At 43.4% G+C, this 18612-nt stretch overlaps 2 protein-coding genes across 2 annotated transcripts; one reads left to right on the top strand and one right to left on the bottom strand.

Annotated features, from left to right (window-relative positions):
* The first annotated feature begins 603 nt into the window (after nt 1-603).
* Nucleotides 604-15835, top strand: snrnp200 (small nuclear ribonucleoprotein 200 (U5)). The gene is made up of 44 exons (XM_014992789.2): nt 604-876; nt 1045-1208; nt 1769-1940; nt 2014-2206; nt 2427-2482; nt 2644-2742; nt 2829-2981; nt 3085-3184; nt 3276-3412; nt 3500-3577; nt 3686-3859; nt 3996-4133; nt 4226-4381; nt 4483-4653; nt 4733-4926; nt 5013-5136; nt 5640-5789; nt 5875-6117; nt 6885-7073; nt 7148-7345; nt 7441-7593; nt 7696-7776; nt 7861-7944; nt 8034-8140; nt 8224-8342; nt 8437-8591; nt 8675-8864; nt 8943-9116; nt 9207-9367; nt 10381-10608; nt 10699-10890; nt 10974-11152; nt 11403-11554; nt 11659-11767; nt 11852-11960; nt 12199-12388; nt 12475-12639; nt 12728-12849; nt 13663-13806; nt 13891-14067; nt 14157-14317; nt 14863-14944; nt 15029-15121; nt 15206-15835. The coding sequence occupies exons 1-44, from the start codon at nt 832-834 to the stop codon at nt 15353-15355; spliced, it is 6411 nt and encodes a 2136-aa protein (XP_014848275.2). The 5' UTR covers nt 604-831; the 3' UTR covers nt 15356-15835.
* ciao1 (cytosolic iron-sulfur assembly component 1) lies at nt 15815-18512 on the bottom strand. Its single transcript, XM_014992792.2, has 7 exons — nt 17987-18512; nt 17480-17628; nt 17296-17407; nt 17105-17193; nt 16827-17028; nt 16678-16747; nt 15815-16273 (listed from the first exon to the last, which is right to left on the bottom strand). Exons 1-7 carry the CDS (start codon nt 18123-18125, stop codon nt 16033-16035), a joined length of 1002 nt encoding a protein of 333 aa, XP_014848278.2. The 5' UTR covers nt 18126-18512; the 3' UTR covers nt 15815-16032.
* Nucleotides 18513-18612: the final 100 nt, after the last annotated feature.

Genomic DNA, 18612 nt, shown 5'->3' with positions numbered 1-18612 from the left:
TCCTGAAAAAAGTATCTCAATTAAACAGCCACATGTAAACTCCCATTGGACGGGCTAAACTGTAAAATATTTATATAGTAACATCTTCCTAGGCCAGTATTACTAACATCTCCTTGCTGTTGTTGGTTCTTTCTGCAGGAGTGGAACCTGTTTAAATATACAAAAAACCTTCAGATTCAAAAGGAATATGATCTATGATGTTCAAGATCTTCTTGCAGGTGTCATACATGAGATGATCTCGCCCCTGAAATTATTTTCAAAAGGTGTTGTCCTTGCGTGCCAACCAATAATGTAAGAACTGCTAATAATGTAATAATTGTTCTCATCTTAAACACAATAATAGCAATTTTCTGTAAAAGGAAGCAGAAGAATGTGTGTAAATCAGAATTAAAATGATCTGTGATAATAGTCTATAATTAATATAATAATATTATTTTAACGCTTTGTTTCAGACTGAACCACTTTGTTTCCTAAAAGCAACACTCAGACATTAGAATGCCAAAACCAAACGAGTAGAAAAGGCTCGATTGAATTTGAAGTATGTCGTGACCTGGATAGCCACCAGGGGGCAGTGCATATTTTTCTCTTTGTTCTCACACTCCGTTGACACAGGAAGTGGAAACCAGCGGAAGCCTGTTGTGCGCTCGTGTTAGCAGCGGTTTTGTTACGTAGGAAAAACGCAATATTTCAGAGATTAATGAGAACGACTTTTATTTGAAATAGAAACATTAAACCGATGCGCTCGGTGTCTCATTGAAAAGTCAGAGTCAAGTCAGCTCTGTGAGCGTTTGTAATTGGAGGAGCGGTGGAAGCTGAGGGAAAAGCGGCACCATGGCGGATGTTACCGCTCGTAACCTGCAGTATGAGTACAAAGCGGTAAGTATGTAAGAATATAAACACATGGATATTGGGATAATGGAGTTTTTTGTTTGTTTGTTTGTTTTGTTTTTTGGCGAACTAGCTTTACATTATTGACCTATAAGTAACGGAGTATCTTTATTTGGCTCCACCATTTATCATAATATGTTTGTACCGAATGTGTAGAACTCAAACTTGGTGCTGCAAGCGGATCGCTCTCTGATCGACCGCACTCGGAGAGATGAGCCCACCGGTGAGGTGCTGTCGTTGGTGGGGAAGCTGGAGGGGACAAAGATGGGGGACAAAGCTCAGAGGACCAAACCCCAGAAGCTGGAGGAACGACGAGATAAGTAAGTGCAGCCACAAAACTAAATAAATAAATTCATGCTCGTCGTTTATTTTTATGTCTTTAGACCTGTGTTGTGAGTCAGGTGTTAATACTAGGACTTGTTTTGCCTGCTTTACTTACATGCTTTCTTTGGACTACCTCAAACAAAATTTAAGCCGCGTTTATTACCAGTGCAATGATGATGATAGATTTACAGAAGCATCTTAACACATTTCGATGCACGTTGATGCAAAAATAAAACAGATTAGCTCAATTTTGCCTATAAAGAAATTCCCAAAATTATTCTCTACATTTGGAATATTGGGAAAGAATATCAAATTATCTACTGTAAATTTCTTCATCTGTTTCTCTCAGCTACACATTTCATGACAGCAAACTTTGCTATACCAAAGTGTGCCATATTGCAAACACAAAGTTGTCCTTACAGGACACCAGCCTTCACAAGTCTCAAGTTTGACACCTACACTTGCCAAACAAATACATATTTTGCCAGTTGTATGCATTAGTACAGTCCTGTCTAAAATTTGTTGTGGTCACTATAACTTTATTCTTCCAAAATAGGAGGAGAAAAAGAGATGAGGACAGACACGACATCAACAAAATGAAAGGCTTTACCCTCCTGTCTGAGGGCATCGATGAAATGGTGGGCATAGTGTACAAGCCCAAAACCAAAGAAACCAGAGAGACCTATGAAGTGTTGCTGAGCTTCATCCACGCAGCTTTAGGAGATCAGGTTAGTAGGACTTGTTTTGCCTCTAAACGTAGCTCTCATTATAAACCGCCTGCTGACGCACTTTCGTCTGCAGCCTCGTGATATTCTGTGCGGAGCGGCCGATGAAGTGTTAGCGGTGCTGAAGAACGACAAAATGAGGGACAAAGAAAGGCGACGTGAAGTTGAGCAACTCCTTGGCCCGTCCGATGACACGCGCTATCATGTGCTAGTCAACCTGGGAAAGAAGATCACAGATTACGGAGGAGACAAGGACTTGCAGAATATGGGTCAGCAGTTATTAAAAGTTTGTTGTGGCACTTCTAATGCACTCTGGAATGTGACTTTATTTGAAATATCCTCAATTTCAGGAGAATATTTCAAATAATTTAGCTTTTCCCGATATAATTCTCTCTCCCAATGTCTGCAAGTTGTACCAATCCATTCATTTTGATGTGAAACATTTTCAAAAGCCTTATTAATGAAACTGTTCTTGCTACAAATCTACAGATGACAACATTGATGAAACGTATGGCGTCAACGTGCAGTTCGAATCTGATGAGGAAGTGAGTTTTATTGTTTATTGAAATTTTTTTTTTCTTTGTATTTAGTGACGTTTGTGCAACACGTTTCCTTTTGGTGCCGAGAGCTTGACTTTGAATCTTGATGCTCAAGCTGTGACAGAACTGGCGCTTAGAAGCTTATGAGCTCTTTTCTTCTTCCAAAGGAAGGAGATGAGGACCAGTTTGGCGAAGTACGAGACGAGCACTCAGATGAAGACAGCGAAGGAGAAGAAGCTGTTGTCTCCACCAGGCTAACGGCAAATGTAAGTCCAGCGTACCCACTGAGTTTTTCTCGCGCGTTTTAGCTGCTACCTATTCAGAGTGTAATCAGAAATCCTTGCCTCCGTAGCTCGGTGAGGCGGGCGACGTGATGTCAGAGAAGAAGAAACAGTTACATCCTCGGGACATCGACGCCTTCTGGCTCCAACGTCAGCTCAGTCGGTTCTATGACGACGCCATCGTTTCTCAAAAGAAGGCCGACGAAGTCTTGGAAATCCTCAAGGTTTCTCACATCGTTCTTGTTTATGCTTTTTTTTTTTTAAACGTTGAGTGTATATGTTTTAATATTCAGATTTACCTTCTTGTGTTTCTTTGTTGAACCGCAGACTGCTAGCGATGACAGAGAGTGTGAGAACCAGCTGGTGCTGCTGCTGGGCTTCAACACCTTTGACTTCATCAAAGTCCTCCGTCAGCACCGCCGCATGAGTAAGGCAGTCTGGTTCGAACCATGTCCTCCCCGGATTGTTCAGTGTTTGATTTGAGTTGACTCATTTGACCTCTTCTTTCTGCCACACAGTTCAGTACTGCACCATGCTGGCCAGCGCTCAGAGCGAGGCAGAAAAGGAGCGGATCATTGGAAAGATGGAGTCGGATCAGGAGCTTTCAAAGATTCTCTACCAGCTGCAGGAGACTGAGAAGGAGGACATTATCAGAGTAAAGCATCCAGCTATGAAGCTAACACACAGAGGTAAAACGTAGTATGTGCGGCTTTTCACACTTTTTATCTCTTTGCAACTTTAGGAAGAACGATCTCGCAGAGAGAGAGTGAGGAAGTCTCGGGTGGATGACTTGGAAGCGATGGACGTTGACCATGGAGAGGTAAATACTGCTTGTTCAATTTCCATCTAGGGTTGAAACGATTGATCAAATTAATCAGCACTGGAGATATCGACGACGATTCATTCCTGTTTTTCGTCCTCCGAACAGTCAGTGATGCCTCGGCAGCTTCTGGACCTGGAAGACTTGGCCTTCAGTCAAGGCAGCCACTTCATGGCCAACAAGCGATGCCAGCTGCCAGACGGCTCCTTTCGTAAGCAGCGTAAAGGTTACGAAGAAGTCCACGTGCCCGCTCTCAAGCCGAAACCCTTTGCTGATGACGAGGTTTGTTGTTTCATCCACTGTGAGGAAAACCTGGCTTTTCCAAATGCCAAGCTTTTCAATTATTTGCTTTGTTTGGTCTCAAGCTGCTTTTGGTTGAGTTTATGTCCTGCATTCAGCCGTTTTGTTGTTCCACCAGGTACTTGTTTCCATTGACAAGTTGCCCAAGTACGCCCAGGCTGGATTCGAAGGCTTCAAAACTCTTAACCGCATTCAGAGCAAGCTGTTCAAGACCACCATGGAGACGGATGGAAACCTGCTCCTGTGCGCGCCTACGGTGAGCGAACCACATCGGCACTGGAAAACTGTCTTACTGCTGAGTTGACGTGAGTTATCTCCTCTAAATGTGCGTGGTCGTCCTGCACACAGGGAGCCGGTAAGACCAACGTCGCCTTGATGGCGATGCTGAGGGAAATCGGGAAGCACATCAACATGGATGGAACAATCAACGTGGATGACTTTAAAATCATCTACATTGCACCCATGCGCTCCCTCGTACAGGAGATGGTGGGAAGTTTTGGCAAGGTGAGCATTTTGCCTCTTCATACAACACTGTTTACATGCAGTGAAATTTTTGCTGCAGATCAGACCAGAGCTCATGATGCCATCGTTTCTCTTTTTCTCAGCGTCTCGCAAGCTACGGCATCATCGTGTCTGAGCTGACCGGAGACCACCAGCTCTGCAAAGAGGAGATCAACGCCACTCAGATCATCGTCTGCACCCCTGAGAAATGGGACATCATCACCCGGAAAGGCGGCGAGCGCACCTACACCCAGCTAGTGCGCCTTATCATCATCGTAAGTCATGCTGCTAAGCAAGTTCAGAAACTGAAAGCTAAAATAAATCCTTGAGGGTAACCAAGTCAGCGTTTTCTAGGATGAAATCCACTTGCTGCACGACGACCGTGGCCCCGTGCTGGAGTCCCTGGTGGCAAGGACCATCCGCAACGTGGAGCTGACCCAGGAGGACGTGCGGCTGATTGGTCTCAGCGCCACGCTGCCCAACTATGAAGATGTAGCCACCTGCCTGCGCGTTGATCCTGCGAAGGGGCTGTTTTACTTTGACAACAGGTGTTTATTGGGTTGTAATCCCTGAGCCGACTGTTTCCTGTTTGGACACGTCAGATTTGTGAGCTGTTTTTAATTTTTCTTTCCAGTTTCCGCCCTGTGCCCCTGGAGCAGACGTACGTTGGTATCACAGAAAAGAAAGCCATCAAACGTTTCCAAATCATGAATGAGATTGTTTATGAAAAGATCATGGAGCATGCTGGAAAGAACCAGGTGAGCTGTGATTGATTTAACACCAAGAGCTACTGTGATTAACATTTTTGCTTTACACTGTAGAAATATTTTCCAAGAAGATTTCTGGGACTCTTATTTTTATATATATATATATCAGGAAACGAGGCAAAAAAAAAAGCAGGTTATACATTGTCCTGAAAAAAATATATAACTGTAAACATGTCAGGTTAACAGTTTGATCATCTGTGAAAGTTTCATGCACCCCTATAACTTTTTCCACATTTTTTAAAGGTTTGAGTGGCTTAACATAAGTTAGGAAGTCTAATTGTTTTGATAGAGATAAAGTTTACTTTGTTTTTAAACCGTAGCTGCTATGGATGAGAGTAACAATGTGACAATTTCATTATATTTAATTTATAATTTAAGTGTTTCTGTCTGCAGTCAAAATGAAGGTGTGTTTTGACTTTGATCTGCAGTGACTGAGACTCCTTTTGTTTACTTTCACTTGTGGGTAAATCTGATGCTCGTTTGTCTCCCAAAAGGTCCTGGTATTTGTCCACTCCAGGAAAGAGACAGGAAAGACCGCCAGAGCCATTCGGGACATGTGCTTGGAGAAGGACACTCTGGGTCTGTTCCTGAGAGAGGGTTCTGCTTCTACTGAAGTGTTGCGAACCGAGGCAGAACAATGCAAAGTCAGTAAACATCACCAGACCAGATCATCAAAAGGTTTTCAGTGTCAGCTGCTTGATCTGAGTTAAAGATTTCTCTCTCTTTCAGAACTTGGAGCTAAAAGATTTGCTTCCTTATGGCTTTGCGATCCATCACGCTGGGATGACCAGAGTGGACCGTACGCTGGTGGAGGATCTGTTTGCAGATCGACACATCCAGGTTCTGGTGTCCACAGCCACTCTGGCTTGGGGTGTGAACCTGCCAGCTCACACCGTCATCATCAAGGGAACCCAGGTTTACAGCCCAGAGAAAGGCAGGTGGACAGAGCTGGGAGCGCTGGACATTTTACAGGTCTGTCTGGACAGCTGGTGTTTTGATTTGCTGAAAAGTTGATCAACTCTGGTGCCTGAAATCCTTAAATTTCATTTATGTGTTTTCAAGGTTTGGAAGAGTGATTGATTTCTCTATAAAGTCATTGAACAGGATTGATATTCAAAATACACAGTTTGGTAATAAAGTGCAATCCTAACGTTTGGGTAAAAGCCTAAATTTGGAAAATGTTATTTACATCTGAACACAGACATTTTCATGCACCTTATAAAGACACATTTGTTTTTCCTCACTGTCTGAAGTGAAATCAGACCAAACTTTTTTTTTAGGTCAGTTACAATTACAAAAAATATTTCTACTTTCAAAAAGCCATAAAACCTAATAAGAACATAGTTTGTAAATCTTTTTTTGTATATTGTGTTTAAGCTTTTAATTTGAGCAGGAAGGTAATTTACATTTGCTTTGTTTGGATCCTTTCAATGTAGTGAATAATTATTATTCCTAATTTCCCAATGACTTTAGTGATTTACTTAATTGAAATAGATCTTGGCTTATATTTTTTATACATTAAAACAATGTTGTTGAAATTTTGGAGGGTTTTTTTTGTGTTAAATTTGTGTTTTGCTCTCAGACAAGTCAGGTGAATATAGTGAGAGAGAGAGAGACTTTCCAAAAAATCTTGTTATATTTAGTATTTTACACAGCAGGGACAATCACCAGACATTATTAATGAAAGCAATAAATGATGTCACACATCAGTAGAAATGAAACCTGCCGCTTGATTTCAGATGCTGGGTCGAGCCGGCCGTCCGCAGTACGACACCAAGGGAGAGGGAATCCTGATCACGTCTCACGGAGAGCTGCAGTATTACCTGTCCCTGCTGAACCAGCAGCTGCCCATAGAGAGCCAGATGGTGGCGAAGCTCCCCGACATGCTCAACGCAGAGATAGTTCTGGGAAACGTTCAGAATGTGAAGGTGAGTGACAGACAGAAGCAACAAAATCAAATTTAGATTCCCCCGTAGTTAATTTGGTGCGTTTGTCGCCGCAGGATGCTGTGAACTGGCTCGGCTATACCTACTTGTACGTGCGCATGCTCCGCAACCCGACGCTGTATGGAGTATCCCATGACGACCGAAGTTCGGACCCGCTGCTGGAGAGGCGCAGGATGGACCTGATTCACACGGCCGCCAACGTCCTGGACAAGAACAGCCTCATCAAATACGACAAGAGGACAGGAACCTTCCAGGTCGGCCAACTAGCTCTCAGTAATGCATAATGATCCCCGTTATAGTAAATTTGCAGTAAGTTAATTTGCTTTTTTTTATATATCATTACATAAAGGTAACAGACCTGGGTCGCATTGCCAGCCACTTCTACATCACCCACGACTCCATTCAGACCTACAACCAGCTGCTGAAGCCGACGCTCAGTGAGATCGAACTCTTCAGAGTCTTTTCTCTGTCCTCAGAGTTCAGGAACATCACAGTGAGAGAGGTATGCTGGCCGGAGACAGACATGGGGACTATTTTCTATCCCTAGTCGATCCACTGCAGACTTTTCATAATACAAAACAAAGACAAAAATTTTCTCTTTTAGGAGGAAAAACTTGAGCTTCAGAAGCTTCTGGAAAGAGTTCCCATTCCTGTAAAGGAGAGCATCGAGGAGCCTAGCGCGAAGGTGACATAATCGAGTTTCAGTAAGTTTAGTAGTTGTTGACGAGGTTATTCATATTTGAATATGTTTGCGTCAACTTTGTTTCAGATTAATGTCCTGCTTCAAGCGTTCATCTCTCAGCTCAAACTGGAAGGCTTCGCCCTGATGGCAGACATGGTTTACGTCACACAGGTACAGCAAGAACAGTTTGTTTTACAGCTTAGCATCTCCATATTCTGCAGTTTTCTATAAAGAGAATAATTACATTTTTCTTTCTTCAGAGTGCTGGTCGTTTAATGCGCGCCATATTTGAGATCGTGCTCAACCGAGGCTGGGCCCAGCTCACAGACAAGACCATGAACCTCTGCAAGATGATTGACAAACGGATGTGAGTGGGATTGTCAGCGCTAAGCCATCATCATTTACATGTCGACGGAAGTCGTTTATGGTTGGTGTTTCCGGCGTGAACAGGTGGCAGTCGATGTCCCCGCTGCGGCAGTTCAAGAAGCTGCCTGAAGAGGTCGTCAAGAAGATCGAGAAGAAAAACTTCCCCTTCGAGCGTCTCTATGATCTCAACCACAATGAGATTGGTGAGCGCTGTTTTTTTTTTGTTTTTTTTTTTTTGTTTTTTTTAACCTTGCTCTCGTAGTTTAAAAGAAAGCTAACAAACGTTTCTTTGTTCAGGTGAGCTGATCCGCATGCCGAAGATGGGTAAGACCATTCATAAATACGTGCACCAGTTCCCCAAGCTCGACCTGGCCGTCCACATTCAGCCCATCACTCGCTCCACGCTCAAAGTGGAGCTGACCATCACGCCGGACTTCCAGTGGGACGATAAGGTCGGTTAAACTCCCAGCACGGTTCCTTTGTCGTCTCTCACTCCTCCTTTGCTTCATCTCAGACGTTTTATTTTCTCGCTCAGATTCACGGATCTTCTGAAGCCTTCTGGATCCTGGTGGAGGATGTCGACAGTGAGGTCATCCTCCACCATGAGTACTTCCTGCTTAAGGCCAAGTACGCCCAGGACGAGCACCTTGTGACCTTCTTCGTTCCGGTGTTTGAGCCTTTACCTCCGCAGTACTTCATCCGCGTCGTCTCGGACCGATGGCTCTGTAAGCAGCCTTCAGGATTCTCCTGCTGTCTGTGTTAGCTCTTCAACCAGCAGGTTTTATTCTTTGTTTTTCTGTTAGCTTGTGAGACGCAGCTGCCCGTGTCCTTCCGTCACCTTATCCTGCCTGAAAAGTACCCGCCACCCACGGAGCTGCTGGATCTGCAGCCGCTGCCTGTCACTGCGCTCAGAAACTCTGCCTTCGAGGCTCTTTATCAGAACAAGTTCCCTTTCTTTAACCCCATCCAAACACAAGGTACACAACGTGAAACAGGACTTTCAACTTGAGCCTAGATCAGGACGGACTTCACTGCTCATCTAACTTCTTATTTACTCTTTTTTCCAGTCTTCAATGCTGTGTACAACAGTGATGATAATGTGTTTGTTGGAGCTCCAACTGGCAGCGGAAAGACCATCTGTGCAGAGTTTGCCATCCTGAGGATGCTGCTGCACAACTCAGAGGGTCGCTGCGTCTACATCACCCCAATGGAGGCGCTGGCGGAGCAGGTGCAAAGTCACAAATCTCAAACAAAAACATCAAACCTTCCTTATTAATTAGTTAGAACACATACGAGATATTGCAGGGATTCATCATCTCGTAATGTTATAAAAACAGACTGTAGCATGTTGTATTGGGGTTCATGTGTTGGATCAATTCAAAATCATCTGTACCAGTAGGCCTGAAACCATTAATCATGATTAATCGATTATTAAAATAATCGTCAGCCAATTTGGTAATCAATTATTTGTTACCATAGCATAGAGATGCTAAAAATTGTCATTTGCTGAAAGAACAGCACACGTAAAGCAGTAATTAAGCCAAAACTGTGCAAAAAAATTTATATTTGAACTCCTCACGTGGCATTTTTAGCTTCTCCTGGTTCAAATTAGGAACAAAAATATCTTATTAAGCACCCTTTGCTATTCATTTATTGATCCAAACAATAAAGGAAAGCAGTGCTACTGCTAATTATTATTAGTTACAGCCCTACCAATCAGTGAAGTGGAAGAAATATGATTTTTAAAATATTTTTAGTGCATTTGTGTTTTGCCCCACTGATTCAGTTTATAGGACCTCACTTTTGTCTCCTTGACACATTTGACTTTGACTAGGCCACTCTAACATTAGAAAATTGTAGCTCTTGTTTGATTTTAAAAGTCACACATTTTTCAACTGCTGTTTTTATTTAAAAAAAAGTGATCTACAGCCATTATTATTTGTTTCCTTTATGTACTTTAACAAAGCTGATTAAATAACAAACAAGTTCACTTTATTCATTGATTGGGTGGATTCTGAAGGTTACACTGGATTATTGAAGTAAATGGGGTTAAATACAAATCTATGCCACACCTCACAGATTATTATGTTTGAAAATCTTAGAAAACTATGCATTGTTTCTTCCTCTTCACATGTATGTGCCACAAGAATGCAGGTTTGTGACTGTAATGTGATCAAAATGTAAAAAAAAAAAAGCAAAAAATAGTTTTGATCTTCCTAAACACGGATTCTTGTCTCTCAGGTGTTTGTTGACTGGCACCAGAAGTTCCAGGATATCCTGAACAAGAAGGTGGTTCTGCTGACGGGAGAAACCAGCACGGATCTGAAGTTGCTGGGAAAAGGCGACATCATCGTCAGCACCCCGGACAAATGGGACATCCTGTCTCGTCGCTGGAAACAGCGAAAGAACGTCCAGAATGTCAGCCTCTTCATCGTGGATGAGACGCACCTCATCGGAGGAGAAAACGGAGTAAGAACAAAGAGCAGTCAAGATTAGCGTTAGCTGTTTGTTTTTGTTTTTTTGTGTGTGTTATATAAAATTAATTGATGCTCCTACTAGCCCGTGCTGGAGGTCATCTGCTCGAGGATGAGGTACATCTCCTCTCAAATCGAGCGCCCCATCCGCATCGTGGCTCTCAGCTCGTCGTTGTCCAACGCCAAAGATGTGGCTCACTGGCTGGGCTGCAGCACCACCGCTACGTTCAACTTCCACCCCAACGTCAGGCCTGTACCTCTGGAGCTGCACATCCAGGTCTGCTCACACATGGCTGCTGAAACGGACAAATCACCTGTCAGGATTCCTAACGTTCTGTCAACGCTCACGTGTCGCTGCAGGGCTTCAACGTGAGCCACACTCAGACCCGCCTGCTGTCCATGGCCAAGCCGGTGTATCACGCCATCATGAAGCACTCTCCCTCCAAGCCGGTCGTTGTGTTCGTCCCGTCCCGTAGGCAGACCCGCCTCACCGCCATCGACATCCTCACGTTCTGCGCCGCCGATGTCGTCCCTCAGAGGTCAGCCTTCGTTTTGAGACAGAGATTTAAAGGGACAGTATTATGTTAAATTAACTTTACATCATATTATAATGTGATTCCCTCATCTAAAGCATACACACTGATGCATTGATTCTTTCACGCATGTTTGAGAAATCCTTGAATCGCCCGTGGCAACTGAAGGCAACATAGCTACCATGAGCCTGGAAAGTGCTTAACGCCGCCCTTTAGTGAAGGAAGCTCATCTGAAGGAAGTATTTTCTCTCTTCAGGTTCCTGTACTGCTCTGAGAAAGAACTGGTTCCATTCCTGGAGAAAATCAACGACCCGACTCTGAAGGAAACTCTAGCCAACGGAGTGGGGTACCTGCACGAGGGCCTGACTGCCACTGAGCGCCGGATAGTTGAGCAGCTTTTTAACTCTGGTATGAAACAACCCCGACCCACAGAGAGTTTCAGGAATAAAGAAGAAAAATACAGAAACATGACAACAGCTTTCTGGTGTGTTTAACTTCCTGTCCTGGTACAGGTGCTGTCCAGGTGGTGGTCTCCTCGCGTTCGCTCTGCTGGGGCATCAACGTCTCTGCCCATCTCGTCATTGTCATGGACACCCAGTACTATAATGGAAAAATCCACGCGTAAGACTCTTGGAGAGTTGACTTAAAATAGTTTACAAAAAAAAAGTAATTTTCTTGACATTTTTTTGTTTTCCCCTGTTTTAGGTATGTGGACTATCCCATATACGATGTCCTCCAGATGGTCGGCAAGGCAAACAGGCCCATGCTGGATGATGAGGGGCGCTGTGTTATCATGTGTCAGGGATCTAAGAAGGTATGTACTTCTAACATTGTATTAAAAGGTTTAAGTTGCAAAATTTGCCAAAACGTTTTATCTGATCAATCGTCAGAATAATTGGTTACCAAAATAATTGTTAGTTGCAGCCCTAAACGAGTTAAAATATTCCAGTAATTCATTGGAATTTCAATTTTTCAGATTTTTTTTTTTTGCTAAAGACCCACAAAGATAGATTTTATTAAAATGTCACCACTGATGTGCCTTTTCCCCGTAGGACTTCTTCAAGAAGTTCCTGTATGAGCCTCTGCCGGTGGAGTCCCATCTGGATCACTGTCTCCACGACCACTTCAACGCCGAGATCGTCACCAAGACGGTCGAGAACAAGCAAGACGCCGTCGACTATCTGACCTGGACATTCCTCTACCGACGGATGACGCAGAACCCCAACTACTACAACCTGCAAGGTGAGGATCGGCTTGTAAACACCTGACTGATCAGGTCGAGTGAAAGGCTTGAAGGAGATCTGAGCGCCATCCTCTAATCGTGGCAGGCATGTCCCATCGCCACCTGTCCGATCACCTGTCCGAGCTGGTGGAAAACACCCTGCATGACCTGGAGCAGTCCAAGTGCATCAGCATCGAGGACGAAATGGACGTCGCTCCGCTCAACCTGGGAATGATCGCCGCTTACTACTACATCAACTACACAACAATTGGTTTGTACCGACACGGCCCTGATGACGTTTGGAGGATTTTCATATGGGATGCTGAACGTCGCTGTTGTTTTGCTGTTGTGTTGGGCAGAGTTGTTCAGTATGTCCCTGAACGCCAAGACGAAGATCCGCGGGTTGATCGAGATCATTTCCAACGCGGCTGAATACAAGAACATTCCCATCAGGCACCACGAAGACGCGCTTCTCCGACAGGTAAATGGGGAAAGATGCAAACAATTTATCCACTTAAGATTGTCGAATAATGGTTTATTATTTAAAAATTATTAAATTAGTTCCAGTCAATTAGCTAATAACGTTCGCTTAGAACTTCTTTGTGTTGTAGTTTGACCTCCATCCAGCAGAGGGTGCTGCTGGTCATCCTTAACTGGAACCAGTTGATAAAGGAATAAAGATGGCAGGACCATACCAGAACAGGAAAGAGAATCGGTCCAAACAGAGTCCAGTGTGTGATGCAAACCGCACTTTATGCGGTTCTGTTTTGAAATATAAAACTTCGACAAACTCATTCAGTTTCATCTCTTCCAGGGAAGCAGCGTCAATTTGTCTTGACCAAAAAACTGATTTTCTATGAAAGAGAGGTGAAAGGCATAAAAGAGAAAAATTGTGACAGAAAAACATGATGACAGTTATTAGGGCACTTGACTTCCTCAAAGAAAACCTATGAACATACATGAGGGATTGTGGTTTATATATTTCATTCTTTTCATCTTTTATTTCTATTCAGCAACCCAAGTGGTTCCTGTTTTAAATTTTACAAAAACAAAAAAAAATGTAATACAGTTAAAGCAAAAAAATGTATATAAAGATGTGCTTCTTTTGTAAATTCAGCGTATTATGGAAAGATGATTGGTCCTTTTGTTACAAGAGAAAACCCATGTTTTTAAAAAATGGCCGCTTATCAGTTAATAGTCAATCGATAAGCTCAATTATCTTTAGACTAACTCACAAACTGATGATTTCCATCCCTAGTTTGTTGGTGAGTCTATATGTTGTTTTAATTTTTAGCTGGCACAGAAAGTCCCCCACAAGCTGAACAACCCAAAGTTCAACGATCCTCACGTGAAGACCAACCTGCTGCTGCAGGCCCACCTCTCCAGGATGCAGCTGAGCGCCGAGCTCCAGTCAGACACGGAGGAGATCCTGAGCAAGGTCGGGACTCCCCTTCTGATGACTTGGCTCGTTGGGTTTCTGTTCCAGACGGCAACGCGTTTAAATCATTTTCCTCGTTTGCAGGCGATCCGTCTGATTCAGGCCTGCGTCGATGTGCTGTCCAGTAACGGCTGGCTGAGCCCCGCCCTGGCTGCCATGGAGCTGGCGCAGATGGTCACCCAGGCCATGTGGTCCAAGGACTCGTACCTGAAGCAGCTGCCCCACTTCACCTCAGACCACATCAAGCGCTGCACTGACAAAGTGAGTGGTGCTGAGGCGCTTCAGTGGCGATATTAGAGCACATGATGCAGAATTTAAGACAATATCATCTCTGCTTGTTCCGTCTTCAGGGTGTGGAGAGCATCTTTGACATCATGGAAATGGAGGACGAGGACAGAACGTCTTTGCTGCAGCTCTCCGACGGACACATGGCCGACGTGGCTCGCTTCTGTAACCGCTACCCCAACATCGAGCTTTCTTATGACGTAGCGGAGAGGGACAACATCAAAAGGTTCAGACGCTCTCAGATGTTAAATTGCCTCGTAGACACATTCGTTCATTTTGGCAGGTTATATTCTAACATAATATGCCAAAAGCGAAATCAAAACTGGCCAAAATGAATCTGTTTGAAGACCAGTGCTTGCCTCATTTTACAGATTTTTACTACCAAAAAGTTTAAAGAACCATGTTCTTTTCTCCTAATTTCTAACCCTGCATTATTTTAGAATATAAAATTCTAATAAAAGGCATAAATCGTTTGATCATCTTCAAAAATGTAAGTGAACATCAGGTTAGCCATTTGACCACCTAAGATTTTTTGACAATCTTAGAAATACATAAAAATGCAAATAAATAATTGAACTTCTTTTTTTCTTTCTTTACATATTTCCTTACAAAGAAGGTTTTTCATCTTAAATGTAGAACATGTTTATATATTTTTTGTACAGTTTTAGCTTAACTATAACACTGAGGGTGATCAGCATATATATACTCCACTTAGCGATCATTGGTTAATAATTGATTAATCGCGATTGTTTCAACCCTGTATTTTCACAGCGGCAGTCCAGTTCTGGTCCAGGTGCAGCTCGAGCGAGAGGAAGAGGTGACCGGTCCAGTCATCGCACCACTCTTCCCTCAGGTCAGTGTCACTGTAGGCCTCATCTTCCATCATCCTTCCATTATCGAAACATGACTGACGTGTGGAAATCTGTAATTGTTGCAGAAACGTGAGGAGGGCTGGTGGGTGGTCATCGGAGACCCCAAGTCGAACAGCCTCATCTCTATCAAGAGGCTGACTCTTCAGCAGAAAGCAAAGGTGAAAAAAAAAGGCAAACGCTGCAACCAAAACGCTCCGTGCAGCAACATCCTGACACCAGTTTTGTTGTCTCTTTATCTGCAGGTGAAGCTGGACTTTGTTGCTCCGGCTATGGGCATCCATAACTACACCCTATACTTTATGAGCGACGCTTACATGGGCTGTGACCAGGAGTACAAATTCAGCGTGGATGTGAAAGAGGCCGACAGCGAGGGGGAAAGTGACTCAGACTAAGCAGTAAATTTTTTAAAGTAGTCGGAGGGAATCAAGGGGTTTATTTTTTTTTTTGTCCTTTAGATGCTCAACCTGATTTATGTACTTTTGCTTTACCTGTCAGCATGTCTCAATACTTATTAAAGTTCAGTGTCATTTTACCTGGTAGTTTTCTTTAAGTTTGAAACACCTGATCGTTGAATTCCAGTCCAAAATTTGTGTCCGTCTGTCCACCTTTAATCTCAGTTGCATGACAGTTATGTACCGTTTGATTTAACTGCGGTAACCAAGGCAACCTAGACTCTTCTGAAGATGGTTTGCTGTAAAAGACGCTGCAGTCTCACAGCAGATTGTGTTTCAAATAGAAACAAGCACTCTAGTTATGTTGTGAATTTAAACTGGTTTTTATGGAAATCTAATTCCTCCTCTACATGTTTTTAGTATCATGTACTGTCTGAAAAGATTTTTTTAAATAAAGGATCCATTTGTGGTTATGTTTAATATTCTGTATTTATAAAAAAAAAAACTTTAAAGCAATTTTCATAGGATACCATTTCCAAAAATGCAGACTCAAAAGCACATTGCAGTATTATTCTCATCATAAACAAACGCAAAACATTTACCTGAAATTGCAAAAAGAAAAAAAAAAAAAACAAAGCAACCTTTCAACAACAAAATCAGGTCCAAAAACTACAGAATCAGTCTAATTCTTCTTCTTTGAATCTCCAAATTACAATCTCTCCGTTGTCGCTGCAGGAAGCCAGGAGGCCCGCCTCCTTTGGGTTCCAGGAAACACAGTTAGCATCCTGGTTGTGAGCTTTGGTCGCCTGGGCGACAAGCGAAAACACTGGCTCATCAGGACTGGCCGTCACGTCCTCCTTGAAAACTCTCACTGCGTCGTCACCGCAGGCAGTCGCCAGAGCGCCCGTCAGTTGACACCTGAACAGATGTGATTTATTTAGGTCAGAAAATAACTTCACTTTCAGAGAGAAAAAATGTTTTAAGACTGATAATAGTAGAATAGCTACTGAGACGTTTTTCAATCTACAACATTTTACTTCGGTAATAATTTGGTGAAATTTCAAGCATTTTTTAATTTTTATTACAGCTAATAGAAAGTAGAAAAAATGCTGGTGACTGATAGCTGCACAACTATCAGGACGTCACGTTCACCGTAAATGTGACCCATTTCTGGGTCCCAGTGATATGGAGCAATTGGGAAATTAGCTATAAGCCATCAGCTTATGAATAAACACAACAATATGTCAACAGGGCTGATTAAGCTGTTAAACAATAACATAAGTCACTGATGCACCCAATCATCATGGCATGGGTTCTCTTACCAGGCGACATCATACACCGTTCGTCCATGGTACCCAGACAGGGTGCAAACACACTTCCAGGAAAGGTTCCCTTTAAACGAGCGAAAAGTTACTTCATTTTTCTTTGCAATACACGACGACAAAAGTGCTGCTGTCCACCATGAACTCACCTTGCCCATTCTCGCTGGGATACTCTTTCCAAATCTTCACGGTGCGGTCGTCACTGCAGGAGGCCATCCTCTCCCCTGCAGCATCGAAACACAAACTCCACACGGTGGATGTGTGGCCCTGCAAGGTGGCCTGGCACTCCCAGTCGTCGTCTTCCTCTTTGTAAATGCAGATGTTGTTGTCATAGCTGGCTGAAGCCAGAAGCTGTGCAAACAGAAAACCCGGTTACAGCCTGATGTCAAGCCAAGGTATGATTAAGATGCAAGGGGTCAGGGGCTACCTCCTTCTTGGGGTGCCACGCAACATGCTTGACATCTTGTGTGTGAGAGTTCAACACAGTAACGCACTCGTATTCTTCATCTTCATCCACTGAAACGCACAAACGAATTGTGTTTGCACACAAGCTAAGAGCTAGAGTTAATTTAGTGATTTACAACAAAGGATTTCACTTTAGTTTTATTGAAAACAAACCTTCCCAAACCCAGACGCTCTTGTCTCGGCTGCAGGTGGCCAGGAGGTTCCCTGAAGGAGCCCACGCCACGCATTTGACCTCGTTTTCGTGTCCTTCCAACATGGTCAAGCTCTAGAAGACAAGTTCAAAAGTTCAGAAGTTTTTTGAAAATTCACCAGCTGAACAAGAAAAGTTTCATCTAACCTCAAAGTCATCGTTCTTTTTTTTCCAAATGCATGTGGTAGCATCAAAACTGGCAGAGGCCAGATAATTGCCACAAGGAGACCAGGCCACCTTCCTCACAGTGCGCTGGTGACCATCCTGCAACACGGTCTTACAGATCCAAGAGTCACCTGGAAAAAAGAAATGCAGCTAAAAATAAGTGCCATTTTCTGTTTTCATGTGGTATTTGGCATATTTTTAAATTGAAAATACAGAAATGTAATACTAAAATGCCCAAAACTCATGGATTAGAGTCACTGCAACAACGGAGAGGATGCAAACCAGATGGACCCCAGCTGGCAAGTGTTTTTGTGAGCTACCTTAAATTGTGATGAAGATGAAGGAGCTCAAAATGAAGTTTTACTTAAACTGAGGACCGTTTTCTAAGAATGACTTTGTTAGCATCATTTATCTACAGAAACATGACCCACCTGTCCATGTTTTAAATGTTAGTGTTGTGCGCTACCGCTCGTGTTACTGACAGCTCACCCTCTCGCCCCCATATCCGGATCGCCTTGTCACCCCCGCATGAAGCCAGCAGAGCCCCATTCGGGCTCCAGGAGACGAACCAGCAGCGGGAGTCCGGGTGCGCGCTGATCCTCTGAACCAGGGACAGAACCTCCTTCATGGCTACTCAAATATTTCACGCAGTTGTGAAGCGTCGATACTTCCGTGTCTACTTTTAACGCCCGGTAGTACGAAGCCCGCTTGTCATTTATCAGCATGTGGTGCAGCAGAAATTAATGAGGGTCGTTTATGTAGCAATGAACAAAGTAAAACAATATCTTACAGGGATGTCTACAACGGAAATGTTGCCATGTTTGCTTATCAGAGGCTGCGCGCGTTGCATTCTGGATCACTTCCGTTCTCTGATGCTGCTAGACACGCACTATTTGTCAAACTCTCCTCTTCTCGCCGGGGAGAGCGGGCGGTGGACACCCACTTCGGCTGAAACAAAAATACAAGTGATGTCCGTGTCGTCTTAGAAAAACGATTGAACAACATTTGTTTTTATGTAATAAATTGCTGGCGGAGTATCAAACAGCAGTAATTTATATATAGTTATAACACACTTTCTGTGAAAAGAAATCCCTGACCTTGCACCAACATAGTAA

The sequence above is a fragment of the Poecilia mexicana genome, unplaced genomic scaffold (genome assembly GCF_051168715.1).
Source record: "Poecilia mexicana isolate PSO_F unplaced genomic scaffold, ASM5116871v1 scaffold_9, whole genome shotgun sequence".
Classification (NCBI taxonomy): domain Eukaryota; kingdom Metazoa; phylum Chordata; class Actinopteri; order Cyprinodontiformes; family Poeciliidae; genus Poecilia; species Poecilia mexicana.
This window is presented reverse-complemented; position numbering and strand designations above follow the sequence as displayed.